The 16573-nt window shown below is 47.5% G+C and overlaps 1 protein-coding gene across 1 annotated transcript in view; it reads left to right on the top strand.

Moving 5' to 3' along the window:
- Positions 1 to 12571: 12571 nt before the first annotated feature.
- Positions 12572 to 16573, top strand: part of LOC146867296 (phospholipase A2, membrane associated-like) — a 73836-nt gene continuing 69834 nt past the window's right edge. The window contains exon 1 of the mRNA XM_085604067.1: positions 12572 to 12709. Within this exon, the coding sequence (XP_085460193.1) occupies positions 12670 to 12709 (40 nt within the window). The 5' untranslated portion in view covers positions 12572 to 12669. The remainder of the gene's footprint in view (positions 12710 to 16573) is intronic.

Here is a 16573-nt window from a genome sequence, read left to right as displayed (position 1 = left end):
CGAGATGCTAAGCCGTCTTTTTCATGTCCGCTCGGATCAGGGAAACTTCATTTGTCACGGTGTCGATGCGACTTTCGAGGGAAGTGCACACAGTCGTGATGGCAGCTAGTATGTCCTGCAACGTAGGCTCCGAAGGACTCACGTCCTTTTTGGAAGTAGGTTGCGCCTGCTCCTGTCCCTTTTGCCATGCAAATTTTTCTAGCTTCGTTTGGAGCGCATTACGGCCACCGTGTCCACTCGCCATTTTGAAGCAGTTCCCGGAAAGCAGCAGCAGGGTAGTGGGACCCCAGCTGGTTACTCACCGCCGTCTGTGTGTACGGCAATGCCCAAACTGGCCTGTCGGGTTTCACCGGCCGGGTCGCGACAGGGACGGCAGAATTCAGACCTCCACCAGATCAACCAGTGTATGTGCAAGGGGGGGCACCGCTTAGCTGCAGACGAAAATGTTTCTATAAATTACCTCGCACCTTTGGCAGCAGCTGCAAAGCCGTGGGAATGTTAGGTTTTCCTGTGGCAGGGCTATGTTATTTGGCACGCTGATAGGTTATGTCAGTTGCGACCCATGCGCTAGTATATCTCTGGGCCCTGGATGCGGAGCGACATGCAAGGGTTCTGCATTTGAGAAGGGCGTGTCACGATGGGCAGCGGCGATATCTGGACAAGGCACCTCCTTCCTTTCTAACCCAGCTGCGCTATTGTTCGGTGCTCCCTGTACCTGATGTGCTGTGTTTGCGATGATAGGCGGCAACGCACACCCCCAATGTCTATCCGCTCACAGTGCTACCGCTAGTTGATTTCAGGAGGATTGGGTGTTGCCGTGGGGGATATCGCCTAACACTCAGGGCTGTCCAGATCTTCGGTGACTCAGCTCGGGCCGCTCCCAGCCGGAGGCCCCAACGTCCTCCACCCACTATCTCTTCTGCTCCGGTCGTGGTAGGCCGCCTCCGGGGCCCCACTGGTACGCCGGAACAAACAGGGCACGCTGCGGCGAGATCAAGGATTGGGTGGGGGGAGGCGATGTGCCGACTTAGGTATATTCCCCGGTGAGACCCCACAGGACAATCAGGGCTGGTCCCGCAGGGGAATCACCGGAGCAGCTACTGGAGAGTCACTGGGTTTGTCTCCCGGTCAGAACCCCACCACAAGGGACACAACCTCAGTGGGGTAGCCGGGTGCGGGGTAGACTCCATTGACGGGGAGCCAAATCTTCGTGATATGGCACTCGGGAGACACGCCGCCGCCTCCACGCCACGCCCAGCACGTAGTTGAAGGACTCTCCACTCGCTGTGGCGGGCGCGGCCTGGGACCAGTGAGCTATCTTCCGTTGTGGACTGCCGATCCAACCCGCAGCCCCGAGGGCAGTTCTCAAGCACTTTTGCCCGGGGAAAGACTGGATTTTACGGATGGATCAGGAGTGGAGCGACGGAGCTCCACTAACTAGCGGCCATCTACCTCGGCAGTTGGCCACGCCCCCCTCAGCGGCAGCAATTTTGACCTCTCACCACAAAACTAAGAGCGGATAAAATTAAATACAGATGGACATACCCTTTCGGTTTGGCCTTTGAGTTCAATAATAAAATTAAGCACGTCACGGAGCTTGAGGAAGGTCTCAGGTTTGTGGGGCTCCCTCCGGGGCCAGAGGATTGCATGAGGGACCCTGTCAATGGGAAAGGAACCAACAAACTGTCGCAATGGAACATGAACTCGAAGGGCCGGTACTCCAAGGGCTAGAATTATCCAACCTGCATCTCCTGGTGGTAATGATTTGAAGAGGGGAATCCGTTATGATTCACAAGCTCTGGCAGGATGGAGCCTTCATCTACGGACAAATGGGCTGCCAGGTTTCGCTTTTGACATTTCTGCAAACACCTACACTCGAACTCTGCAACTCTACAAGTTACGTTGGTGATAGATAACCAGTTTCGAGAATCAGCAGGGGCCCCGGACCTGGGCCAGACGCCCTGCATCATGAACCCTATTTTCCAAGACTCTATAGCCGAGGGAGCATGAGCTGCCTGGCGCAGGTTTTTTGTTATTTATTTTTGTTAACTGTTGGGGCAGGGGGGGTTATGGTGGACAGATTCTTGTCTCTTAGGGTCAATGGTCACGCATCATAGCGGACTTAAAAAGCATTTTTGAAATTTGAGGAAGCTATGTTCATTCCCTTAGTATTAAAATATGAAGGGATTTTGTGGCTTCAGGTCCAATCTACGTGGGTGGGGATCAAGATGGGACTATGCCGATTGCAATAGCTTCTTGGAACAAAAAGGGCTTAAAGTCACCCCTCAAACGTCAAAAAGTTTTGAAATATCTCTCGGACCACTCCTTTGAGGTGGTGGCCCTACTGGAAACACACTTAAAGCGGGAGGAGGAGCTACGGTTGCGCCACAAAAGCTATGCTTTAATCTACAGATCTTCAGCGGCTACGAAACAAATTTCAACCTGAAGCCATGAAGTCATATAAGGTGGGGAGGATTATCATGGTGAAGGGTTTTCTGAGGGGAAGGCTGTGTACGTTCATATCTGCATATGCACCTAACACAGTTCAACAGGCGTTCTTGTCCACCTTGCTCAATAGGCTGGGAGGGTTTGCTGAGGGGCCGACAATATTGATGGGGGCTTCAACCTCACGTGGCATGCAGATTTGGATAGCACCCACCTCACAGAGCGCCCAGATGCAGTTTCCCAAAATCAATAAAACACTCCATACACGCTATGGGCTTATTAGATGCATGGCGGCAAGTACATCCTGATACCAAGGATTACTCCTTCGTTTCTCATGTCCATCAAACATATTCAAGATTAGATTATATCTTTATAAACCAGGGGTTATTGGGGTCCTTTCAGCATGCAAAAATCTTGCCGATCTCTATCTATGATCACAGCTTAGTTGCGATTAGTTTAAATTGGGAAAAGGGCGCCTCCAAGATGGTACTTTCCAGGGTTCCCTGATGAGATACAAACTAATGCGTTAGGAATTACAGGGGACGATCTCGGAATTCTTTTGTATAAACCAACCTCAGTATACTTCTCACCTGAATAATTGGGACACCTTTAAGGTGGCCATAAGGGGGAAATGAATGGAGCTTAACTTAGCCCTAAACAAACAGAGAGCTAAGGAGAAAAAAGCTCTGGAGGGTGCCAAGAAGGAACACAAGCAGAACCCTTTGCGCCCGTTGCAGCGCAAACTGAGCGCCTTAAGGGGGAAGGTAAAAGCCATCTATGCCAGCAGAGCGGAGTTTACCCTTTTACGAATGCGCCATGTCTCTTATCCACAAGGCAATAATATAGGCTCTCATCTTGCTCGATAATTACGGGAAAAGAGGGAAAAGGAGTACATGGGGGGAATATTGGATTCCGGGGGAAACCTAATGAATGCCGATGCGAACAAGGCTAAAGTTTTTGGGGAATTCTATAAAGAGCTATACACTAGAGAATATCTTGATGAAGTGGCACAGCATCGCTATTTACAATTGCTTAGGCTTCCACAGGTTCCCCAGGCTTGTAATGAAAATCTTAATGCCCCCATCACAGAGGAGGAGGAGGTGGGAAAGGCAATTGTGGCACTTAAACCTAATAAATCTCCGGGCCCAGACGGCCTAACGTCCAACTTTTATCAAACATTTGCACCAGACATCACCTCACAGCTTACAAAAATATTCAATGCAATGGTGGAAGGCGCGACTACCTCGCAATCGATGGCGAAGCCATAATTTCGGTCATCTACAAACCTGGGAAAAATCTGCGAAACTGCACCTCAAATAGGCCCATAGCACTTCTAAACCTGGACGCCAAGTTATATTCTTCACTTTTGACGGCAAGGTTGGGGGACCCACTGCCAGGATTAGTCCATGCTGATCAATCTGGCTTTATAAAGGGCAGACAGACTCACAACAACATCCGTAGAACCTTACATTTGATCGAGAAAGCTTCCAAGTTTAAGATACCGGTGGTAGTGATGGGTCTGGATGCGTAGAAGGCATTTGACAGGGAGGGCTGGGCGTTTCTCTTCCTCACACTGGAACACTTTGGGTTCAACAAGCCTTTCATAGATATGGTCAGGGATAACTACGCACTTCCCCGCTCCAGAGTTCAGGTCAATGGGATTAGTTTGGCTCTCCTCTCCCTCGAGAGGGGAACAAGACAGGGCTGCTCGTTCTGGCCTCTACTTTTTGCTCTGAGCATAGAACCTTTGGCACCCTGAGTCAGGGCGGAGACAGATATCCAGGGTATTCCCTTTGGAAGCGAGGAGCATAAGATATCGCTCTTTGCTAATGACGTGTTGTTATCCCTTACATCCCCTGTCCAAGCACTACAAGCATTTCAAAGAGAATTGCAGGAATTTGAGGTGGTATCGGGTTTTTAAATAAACTTGTCGAACTCTTTTATTCTGAACCTCACACTCCCAAAGGACGAAACTATCAGGCTTGGGGAACTTACTTCGCTGCAATGGGCCAAGCACTCGTTGAACTACCTGGGCGTCCATTTAACTCCAAGACTGGAAGGCTTATTTAAAGCTAACTATCCCCCAATGCTGCTTCAAATCCAACAAGATCGCAAACGTTGGAAGCCTCTCTCTATATCATGGTTGGGGCCCATCCATGCTATGAAAATGACTGTGCCGCTCTTGCGCGTATTCGCTGTAATACACGTTAGAGCCCTGGTGTTTTGGCTCGCGCTTTGAGCATGGGCCCAGAGGCTGATCATAGAAACCTACCAGATTGTTTAGGACCGGCCCCCAAATTGCGGTCTCAATGTGGAGGAACGGAGATCCTGGACTTTCTGCCCTGAGGATACTGTTCTGGGGCTGATTGCGTCAAATATTTACAGCACGACGCCTGGGAGCCATCGCCCGCTGCTGATATTCGACTTGAGCTTCTATCCATGCTCTGGGAGGAGCTTATCATCGTATCGGGGGACTTCTCCCCGGGCTCCTGTTGTGGCAATGTGTTTGGGTACTACTTCTGACTCTTTAGTGGGCTTGGGAATCTGCTATGTCTGGGGGAAAGAAAGTGCTGATTTCCCTAGTAGTCAAGGGTCCTTTGCTTCAAGCCCTAATTGTCCGGACTGTGAAAAGAAAGGTAGGACTCTTCGCTGGCTATATTGTGGGGGCGGCCATCTTGGAAGGGTCGAGCTGCAATTAAGCACTTTTAGTCTCCATTCAGTCTGGGATGTGAAAGAAAGGTTGGACTATACCCCTGGCCCACCCGGGATGTGGCCTGCTTGGAATCTGCCTGGCTGCACTAAGGTTCTATGCTCCTGCTGGGGTTATCTTATCAACTAGCACAGCAGTGGGGACATGTGGAGACAATCATTTCATTCTCAGCCTATTTGTTTGAAATAGCAGCAACAGCTCAGGCCTCAATTGAAGTCCTTGTTTAACGTCACAAGCAACCAAGTGGGATTCTAGCGGTCCCCTGCCTGATCCTATTATGGCATCTGTCTCTCCCCGTGGCAGCTATAACGCAGAAACACTCTCCTCCTCGGGAGGCAGGCGGACACTGACTCCGGCCTCAAGCTGCTCCATTGCACAACAAACCCCCCCCCCCCTCGAGCGAAAGACTAAAATGGGAACCAGCTGTTTCTAACTCCAAGGTCAGAATACCTTGCCTGAACCCAAGATGGCTGCCACAGTGTTCCCTACCACGTCGTTCTACTCCTCTGAGAAAAAACTGGACTTCGACCAGACCTCGATCACATCCCCCATCTGGCCTACCCTTCAGGATACCGAATTTGTGAACCTACCTCTGACCGCGGAGACCTAACTTTTTGGCCGATACCCGGTGGAGCTACTTGATAGCTATAGAGGAGATGGGCTGTGGACTACCCCTTCCGCCGTCACCTACCCAGCAGGACATTGGGCAGACCTTACTTCGTCTCTCCGTTGTACTCTCCCTCCTACCCCTTTACTCTACCCACTTTCTCCTTTATGCTCCATTTAACCCTCCTCTTTGCTCTCTAATTGTTTTCTCAATGAGACCTAGCCGCTTGACTGATGCCCGGTGGAGCTACCTGATAGCTATAGAGGAGATGGGCTGTGGACTTCCCCCTCGGCCGTTCCCCACCCAGCCAGACTATGGGCTGACTCTCCTTCGTCTCTCCATCCATCCTATCTCCATCCTTTCTCCCTCCTACACCTTTACTCCACCCCCTTTTCCTACTAAGCTCCATTTATTTCATCTTCCGACAATCTTGAAATGTTTTCTTGTAACTGATGTAACTTGTAACTGATGTAATTTTGTGGAACCTTATGTAAAGTGCTCTGATACCTCTGGGTTTAGCCAGCGCTATATAAAACTCAAATAAATAAAAATAAAAAAAACTGTTATACCTGTTTCAAGCCCTACCAATAGATTTAGAGAGGGGATTCTTGGCCAGATTACGCACTCTCACTATTCGTTTTATCTGCCAAAACGGCAGAGCTTGGCTTCCCTTCCACACTCTGGCTCTTTTGAAAGGCAAGGGAGGAGTGGCACTCCCAGACTTTGAGCTATATTTTAAAGCCGCTGAGTTAAGAATTCAGACAGAATGGTCCAAAAGAGAATCCGAAAAACATTGGTTACACATGGATAGGGCAATAGTGGGTAGGACGATCTGGGATGTGATATGGAAGCCTAAGAAAGACAGACCGCCGAACGCATATCCCCCCGCGCACTACACTCAAGGTCTGGGATGAGGTTTCCAGGGGTCGAGAATGGACCTCTTTCCCTTCGCAATACGATCCGATAGATTTCAACCTAGAATTCACCCCGGCGCTCCACGAGGGCCTATTTGATGCATGGAAGGAAGGCGGGTGCCTGATGCTCTCCGATCTATTTCACAACTATAACATCCAAACGTTTTATGGCTGCCAGAAGGATTTCAGTGTTCCACCAGGTGAACACTTTTACTACCTTCAGCTTAAACATTGGGCACTACAAACACAGGTTCGGGACGCTGCCACGCGAGAGAAGACACAGATAGAGAAATTCGTTCAGAGGGTGGGCTCAATGAGGGGAGTGATTTCCTTTCCATATAATCTACTTCTCACTACTACACATGAACTGAGACCCCGATACATGCAGGTTTGGGACCAGTGGGCAGGGAGAGAGATCTCAGAAGCAGAGTGGAAGCAACTGTGGAGGGACATGGCCAAAGATAACCACTCACTAGATCTAAGGGAAGCACACTATAAGATTCTCTTCGATTGGTACTTATATCCGTCCAAAGTCAAAAAGATTTTCCCAGAGACGTCGGATTTATGCTGGAGGGGATGCGGCCTCTTTGGAGATTTCTGTCATATATGGTGGGTTTGCCCTAGGATACGTCCCTTTTTGGAGGAAATCCTATCGCATATGAAAGAGATGCTGGGATATCCAATTCCAACAACCATGGAGGGTGCCCTGCTGGGTCTGAGAGGACCAGAACTAGAGCACCAAACCAAAGGTAATAGAGCCATTATGGGGGCTTGTTTAGGAGAAGCCAAGATAGCGATTACAGCGGCCTGGAAAAAGAAGGCAATGCCGGCGCTTTCACAGTGGCATTCTCGCCTATGGAGGATCCTGAACTTGGAAAGCATGGTGGATGTGCTTAGGGACAAATATAAAAACTCTGAATATAAATGAGGCCCGCTGGTCGCCTATCTGACAAAGGGTTTTCCCTTGGCGGTCTGCCCACCTACACTACATGATATGCACCTATTTCAGTTTTAGTTGCGACATGAAGGAACACCTGGCTGGACCAGATAATCACAGGTAAAACGCAAAAAGACGATAGACACATACATTTGACCTAGAGACAAACACTCGCAAACTCTAGAATTCATCCTCTACTTGTTTCTCAGTTGAGGGAGAGCAGGGAGGGATGGGTGGGGGTTATATTGTTTTGGGATTGTTTAATAGATTTATCTTGTAAAACAGGATGAGCGGGCATATATAAAAAGAGACGTGCTGATTCCCTCATTGTTAGAAACTGTACTTTCATTAGATGTTCATCCAAGCAGGGGATTTGGTACTCTTGTCTTGTCAATGCGAATGCTGCCATCATGTATTTGGTTAAAATGCTCAATAAAAAGAACTTTGACAAAAAATAAATAAAATAGGAAAAAAGTAGACTGTGAGTGTGCATGTTGAAGCTGCGGTGCTGGAGCTCCCCCCTCAATCTCCTTCAACGTAGTGAAGATTGGTGGAAGGGCCATGATCACTAACATTACAGATCCCAGTGTATACATAGCAGATATTGGGAATACCTAAGGGTTAGTTTAACCCGTTCGCTGCGTGCATCGCCAACGGCCATCGCGAGCCCTACCTCCGTAGTACTGTGCACGTCCGTTGGCTGACGCGGCCCTGCCCACGCACGGAAACGCCCGCACCGCGGCAGATTTTACGCCGCAGTTAAAGGGTTAAAGAGATACATTTCAATTTTTCTGTTAGCTTTCTTGAGAATAAAGTAAAAAGGGTCAGAAATTTAAAATATACATTCCCCTCTTAGTTCGCACGGTTTTCCATGCATGCCATTAGGAACTAAGGGAAATATTTACAAGCCGCTATCGCCACAGGATATGACGTTCCTATGGCGATAAACACTTCTCCTTATTTACAAGGCGACGTGAAGTCACTTAACGTGGCTTAACGCCCCCTTGTAAATAAGGTCCCTTTTCACGCTACACTTAGCGTGAAAGGGGCGTGCAATGGGTGTTGCGGTGGGCGTCCCGCCGCCACACCCATTGATTTTGATGATGCTCCCTATTTACAAGCGTGGCATAAATAGGAGGCAGCGCCAAAATTAAGACTAGGGAAAACCTGGTCTGAACATGGTGAAACGAGGAGAACTGCTTAATTTCTCCTCGTTTTTGCTGTTTCTATGTGTGCTGCTTTGTGCAGCACGCAAAGAAACAGCATATCACCATGAATGAGTGTCCAGCGGTCCAGACCTATATCGGGACTTGTCCGGCTGTTAGTCCTGTACCATACTTACTGTGGGTGGGCAACATGTTAAAAATACTTACTGACGAGACTCAGATTATAGACAGTCCCCTGTATTGCTGCTTTTCCGTCACAGGGCACATATTTTTTACATCTTCCTTTATACCCTTGTGACGACCAATCACCCCAAACTACCTTACATTTGGCGTTTTTTGGCAAATTGTATTCGATGCTGAGGAATCATTATCTGTTGCCCATCCTCAGGGCGGCCAACACTCGTTATTGTAGAGCTCCCTTTATCTTCCTGCAAACTCTACTCACGACTAAGATTTGATTCTCTGCTGCCACATATATTGAATGTGCCATCAAGCAGAGGGCTACTGTTTTTATGTGATGTTTTAGGAATTTTTAGTTGGATATTCAATATATTTATATATACTGATTGCTGAGTATTTTATTGTTGTATTGACTGCCTTTTAAATATCTGATCTTTTGCTCAGATTACCCGGGGGACATAGCGGACCCCCAATGAGCCCCCTCTTAAAAATTGTTTTCAAGCTTTTTTTCTCTTTGGCTTTTGTCTGAGCTCTGTGGTAACTTCCTTGGCAACTGATGTTGCACATCTGTCCTACATATTGTCATGAACTGAGCCTGGTATTTATAATATTTTTTAAGTAGATATACTGTCTTGTACTTTTATGGGTCAATTGAGCCGAAATAAGGTCGATTGATTGATTGATTGATTAATTGAATGATTAATTGTTCAAGTGCAGGAAGGTGTCCCTTCCTGCACATAAACAATCATTTAAAAATGATGATTTGCAACTTCTATGTGTGCTGCACAATGCAGCACACACCGAAGTTACAAATTCACCATTCAGGAGTGTTTATGTGCAGGAAGGAACACCTTCCTGCACATAAACAATCATTCCCTCAATGCATGCAAAGGTGCCTATGTTGGCGCTAGGCAGCTGAGTTTAGCACCAGCGCTAGGGAAAACGCAGGGATGTGCCGTACCATTGTAAATACTGCGCATCCCTGCATTTTCAGAATGACAGAGAGTGGAGTTAGCAATGTCTGCTTAATGCCACGCTTCGCCATTCCCTTGTAAATATGCACCTAAGTGCTACCGTTCGTGAGATCCTCCTGATCTTTTTGTAGTCTGTATCCTGTGTGGGAAACAAGGCACTGGGCAAAGATCTGAAATGGTAGAGACAAGGTCAGACAGGACTGAACCAAGACCACACATCATTGGAACAGGATAGTACATTGGTGGTCCAATATCACTCAGTGCTGGCCTAAATCGCAGCAGTGGCTCAAGACCAGACAAATATGACTTTAAATCACACAGTGCTGAGCCAAGAGCACAAATTTCTGGCCAACAGCATAGGTCAAGATCACTTCAAGTGCAATGGGCTCCATGCATATTTTAGCGGGTTCTAGCAGCAAACTGCCTATTCATTACCATTTGTGTTTTACCACATGTACAGATCTGCACATATGGGAAATTAGAAACTACTAACAAGGACAATGCAAAATGAATACTAAACAGATGGCAGAAGTGCCTTTGCATCATGTAGCACCCTTAGCCCCGCCAACACACCCCAGTCCACTTGCCACATTCCTAGCTCAATTTGATGAGTACCTGCACTTATTTTTCCCCATTGAAAGCACTGGCGTGAGGTACTGTCAACTGTGCTAAAATCTGACATCCAGGTAAGCCCCATCTTGCTTCTTTTTTTGGCATTCACTCTAACAAATTTAAGGGGAATGTGGTTAATGCAGATTTGATCAAGTTGCTGTTTTACATGATGTTGCTTGGTAGGAAGGAAATCTGTAGGAAGAGGTTAGAAGAAGCCCACCCCCCACTACCATCATCATGGATGACTGTCTTAGAGTGGTTAAAGAGGTGTATGCTATGAAGAAAGCAATGGATGCAGGCAGGTCTAACAAGTTGTGAGTACCCTTTGAGAGATGGTTAAATGTCACGGAACCAGCTAGTACGGTCCAATGATTATGCCTGGCTCCCATGAAAAATAAATTTGCTGGAGATGAGAACATTGGCACTGAATAAGTTGAGTATTACCAGGGGCTGAAGCTCTGTGGTAGAACTCGAGTGGGATGCCTCACGCGCTTTTGGGTGATATGAGGACAATTAAAAAAATGCTTGCTCTAATAGTAACACTGCTTCTGGCCATGCACAGATGTACAAAAAGAGAAATTGATGGACAGATTGCTGGTCAATATAAAACCTTCACCCCAGTGCAAAGATCTGGGCCTAAAGCCATATTTTTTATGTTCCCCATGCCATTTCAGTTTAAACCCAGCCAGATGCAAATCAGTCTTGCCCCTGCTCCCCACGGGAACAGTCCGGCCTGAACTGTCAGGCCATGTCCTCCCTGGACCAGAAACAAGCCTCCTGTTTCACCCCTCATCAGCCAGGCTAGCGTAACTCCAGTGGCATGTAGAGCATGGGACCCACGTCTAGCTTGTCTCCAGTGGCATGGAGAGCGAGGGACTCACGTGTGAGCATACCTTTCCCTCTCGTGGTGACAAATGAAAAAAAAGAACAATTGATGGACAGAATGCAGATCAATGTCAAACATTCACCAAAGTACAGAGATCTGGGCCTAAATCATTTGTTTTTGCTCCCCATGCCATTCCAGTGTCAACCCAGCCATATGCAAATCAGTCTTGACTCTACTCCCCATGGGAACAGTCCAGCCGATCTGCCAGGCCAGGTCCTCCTTGGGCCAGAAACAAGCATCCTGGGACGGGTTTCGGGGTTTCACCCCTCAGCAACCAGGCTAGCTTGACTCCAGTGGCAACTTTTTGCTTTTGTCGCCATAAATTGGCAGGGTATGCCCAGACTAGGTCCCGTTCTCACTGTGCAACTGGATTCAAGCTAGCCTGGTTGATGAGGAGTGATACCCTGAAACCGGTCCCAGGATGGTTGTTTCTGGTCCAAGGAGGACCTGGCGTGGCAGCTCGGGCTGGACTGTTCCCATGAGGAGCAGGGTCAAGAATAATTTGTAGGGGGCTGGGTGCAAACAGGAGTGGCGTGGTGAGCAAAAAAAAAAACGATGAATTAAACTCAGATCTTTGTGACTGGGGTTGAATGCTTGCATTCTTCAGCATTCTTTTTGTACGAACAGATGTACGACACGGGAAAGTTGATTTACATTGACGCATTAGTCTCCTCTTTGATATGTAATAAATCATGATAGGAATGGCTTTGAAGTGGATAAGCAGTGGGTGTTGTAACCACCTATCAGTTTAAACTAAGGGGATAGAAACTAGTAAAATCCCTGTCCGGGCTTTTAAGTAAGAAGTATCATCAACTCCACTTAACAAAAATATTTTAAGTGCTCTTGTGGCCCACCTGACACCTGTCACCTCAGCACGTGGGCACTAGCAGCTGCTATATGTCGCCCATCAGTGCCAACAAAGCCATCCTGGAACAGTACACAGGGCCCGACATTTACTTTGTTCTGGTCGCGTGAGGGGGCGAGCAGACCTCATCCGGGTCTTTTGCTTCCTGGTCATACAGAGGTACCCTGTTCACCGCCCGATGCCCGTATGTTCGTCCTCGGTGCCTGTTGTTTGCTCAGGGTCTCTGATAACGTTCTTAGATGACGCCGCCACAGACTGTATTTAAACCCGGGCAGCCTCCACTGGGTAGAGCGCAGGCGGCCTGTCTCTTCACCGGTGACCAGAGAACTTGCTGTTGGCGCCGTCGACCCCCGTCCTGCCAGACTGTCTCAAGATGAAGGCTGCCTTCCTCTTGGCCGTGTTCACAAGCTGCCGTGAGTACTTCAGGCGGGCAGGGCTGTGGGGAGGCTGCATTACAGAACTTTCCACAGAAAGGCGGTGGTGCGAAGGTTAGGTCTCTATCAATATCCTGTAAAGTCCCTCTCTGCTGCGGCAGGCCTGGTTCTGTGACGGGTAAGTGTCGGTGCAGATGCCGATAGCCCTAAGTAGAGTGCCATGGCTCTTTAAACAAGCCACGTACGGATATGCAAGGGCTGATTCTGTAGGAGTGCAAGGGCTTCACGGGAGGCCACTAATCTCACCTGGAAGGCCAGGGCTAACATAATTAGGAGGGCAGGTCTCCACCCTGCGCAGCGGGAAGGGGCCTCTGCAGGACGCCGTGGCTCTCAGATGGTCGGTAACAGGTCTGTGCAGCATGGCATGCCACAGCAGAGTGCGGGAGGACACGGATCTAGCTCTATAGAGACTCCTCATCAGATTACCTGTGGCTCTCCGAATGCTCCTCACATCTCGAAATGGCCGGGAATGTAAAACTTTTAAAATATATAATCAACCTAATATTTTCTAAAATATTCTCTGGTTCGTGCTTTTTTCTAAGTTTATATTCCTAAAAGGCGAATTGATCATTAACAGAGAATACTGTTTTGGATATTTTCTTTTTTTCATTTTCTAAACAACTATTGCATGGGAGTACAGTACATCGGACTTACACTTTTTAACATCGATCTCTTTCTGTACACCCCATGCACACCCACCAAGAGGACCCATGTCAAGTGCGGTACCTTCAGCTAACCCTGGCTTTGAAGCTAACTACACTTGGCAAAACACAAACCGGACACAGTAGTTGCTGGTGATTTAATAGTCTGTACTGACAGAAAATGACACACATGGCACAGTGTCACTTGGAAGCTAGAGACCCATGGCCTCTGCACCTCCTGCGATGATCACAAGGCTCTGTTGACTCTCGCGCAGTGATCGTCAATCAAGAATTCTAGTTGTTTTTGAGCTGCCTCCAGGAAAATTGATAGCAGAATCCAGGTTCATACCCCCACGGACATTATCATCGTTACTTTGCACCCTCAACCAGAGAGTTAATGGTCTGTTCACAGTGGCGGCAGATACGACACAGGGGTGGGAGGGGAAAAAAAAAAAAATTCACTTACCTGAACGCCGCGTCTCTCCTCCAACTCTCCCATGTTGTCTCTCCTCCGCCCCTCAACCAGGAAGCACCCAGGCTCCCATAGTCAATCAAAACACTGCAATGCAGCATTGTGATTGGTCTGAGCACTGTGGTTTCGGCGCTCAGACAGGAAATGGGAGCTTGGGCATGTTCTGCACCCAGGCTGTAATGCAGCCTGGTGGGGAACATGCAAAGTGCGCATGACGGTTTGGCCAGGCCAAGACGGCCGGCCAAACCATGATGCGCACTTTAGAGTGCAGCAACCACTCCTCCTCCCAGACATCACGGATGCCAAGCCCCGCCCTAACCTGGCGATACTAAAAATAAAATGATAATAACTCATGTTATTGTCATTTTCTTTTTTCTTTTACACTGGTCTGTGAGCAGTGGGGCGACGCTCCTCCGCCTTAGCGGAAAAGCCGCCAATGCCTGTTCATGCTCATTCTGGTCTTTATCCAAAGACGACAATGCAGAGTCCAAAGAGCCAGACTTAGGGCGCATTTAACTGTGATAGCACAGAGACAGAGAGTGTAGTCTTGGAAATAAAAGTTTTTCCCACCTCCATTCTGTACAAAGCTTCTAGTCTCTCTGCACTTCACATATAAACTAGACTCCATGTTCAGCCGGTCCTGAGTGCTCCAGAATGATGTCTCCCTGTGAGACAGAAGACTTAAGTCATTGTATGGACATGGATTCCTAATGTTTATTTATTTGTCGGTAAATGTTTTACTTTGTTTGCAAGTTTTTATCATTGGGGGTGCTTATCCCTTCCCCTTTATCAAAATGTGTAAGTATGCCACAGAGATCCCCAGCATGAATTTCCAGTTATCTCCACAAGGGGATAGTTGGGCTGGAATATATAATACAGTGCAGTAACTCACGATGAGATAACGGGGATTACAAGCTATTTCCCCCAGAATAAGGAGTAGTATCTGCACCCGGTAATAACGGGGTCCAATTTTGTATGTTTTCCCCTTTCAGGGAAAATAATAGACTGAAAGCTGCAACACTTCCCAGTTGGGTGGAGCAAGTGGTAAATGCTATGGGGCTTTTTTTGGCTCATGGGGCAGAGTTGACATGCAGTGGCAGGATGAAAGGATGATTTTTTCTTCAGCTAGGGGAGTTTCTTCAGCCCCCCCCCCCGCAGCTCACCCATGCTGAAAGATGCAGCAAGGCGGTGGCGGGCACCACAGCTGCCTGCAGTCCCCGCAGCTCCCCAGATGGCTCTGGCCCCTTTCTCTGGGCCTGTAATGATAGAGAACAGAGATTGAGGACCTGATAACTCTGAGTCCAGTGACACGGGAAACCCTTTAGTTGCCCCCAGGATATTGCTCTGTGCAACTGGCAATGAGCCCCATAATTTATAGTCAATAGGCTATGTTTACAATCAGAACATTTTTCTAGATGAGTAAATAATGCCTTGTTGGCTGTATGGTAAGTTTAGGGACGCCTGAACAACTTTCGGTCTCTAATGAAAGAAGAAATGCAGGTTGATGCTCCCAGAGCCTGAAAATCTTGAAGTACAACCTGATAAAAACAGAAAAACAGTAATTCAACGTATTTTTTGGACTGCAGGTTATTTTTCCACGAAAAAAAGCACAAGTCACAGGGGAACCATAAAAAATCCTCCAAGGACTGGGCCAGGACTAAACTCCTCGCGAAGCATACCGGTGAACCACTTGTGACGCTCATGGACTCACATGTTGTAAGAAGTCTGCAGAAAGTACACCTCCAGCACTGTCCCTGGACCATGATGCTGAAACTCCATGAGTTGTACCGGCGTAAACAATTGTTTTCACGGCTTCCGGTGTGCAGCCACGGTCTGTACGACCTCTGAGATGCACGCATGCCCGTAGTTCCCGGCGGTTGGATTAATTGCCGACAATTTGTGTGGATGGCTATTGAACCCGTATTGGCATTTTAAAGAGGAATGTGATTTGGTCTGATTCCCTCGTTAATATATTTATGGCCCGAGCTCTATGAAAAATCTTTGACCCATGGAATAAATGATTTCTTCCGTGATTTAGACAGTAATTACAGTCTTATAAGATTTACCTTCAATGAACAAGAGATTAAATCTTATTGTTGGATTCTCTGTTAATAAACACTGTTTGCCCTGATAATGACCATACCATTTTAGTTTGGTCGAAACGCTGTTGACGCCTATCTGTGGCTTCTAGAGGAAGCATCTTTTACAATTTTTGTTTCTGTGTTATGTCTTAACAGTCTTTATGTATACTTTTCCTCAGCCACTGTTTTTGTTTACACTGTCAATCATTCTTATAATGTGTCTTGTGTATAACCCTATGAGCACCTCTGTTTTATGACTGTATTGTATTTTATATTATTATCTTATTACATTTTGTGTACATTGTGTTATTGTGTAGTGGTATCGGTTTTTATGTGAGGCAGTTCACATATTTTTCTTGCTTAGTTTGCCTTCAAGAATAGTGAAGTTTATGTTTTTGTGTAAGTGCAGTACTTGAACACTTTTAGAAAAGGCATTTTCTTGTTTAACCATTCTGTGTGCCTCTGCCTGTTTGTGGATTGACTGTCTGGGTTTGGAGTGACGGGGCTGGGGATGTGCGTCCACTGTAAACAGCCAATGGGAGGCTTGAGGTATGCCTGGCCCTTCCTGAATGACTCAGAGCTGAGCTGAATAGACCTTGGCTGCATTTAGAGTAGTGGGAGGAGATTTCCTTGCACCTGAATAGGGTCT

This window comes from Triturus cristatus, chromosome 1_2 (assembly GCF_964204655.1).
Source record: "Triturus cristatus chromosome 1_2, aTriCri1.1, whole genome shotgun sequence".
Classification (NCBI taxonomy): domain Eukaryota; kingdom Metazoa; phylum Chordata; class Amphibia; order Caudata; family Salamandridae; genus Triturus; species Triturus cristatus.
The sequence above is the reverse complement of the archived record's forward strand: the minus strand, read 5'-3'. Positions and strand labels throughout refer to the sequence as shown.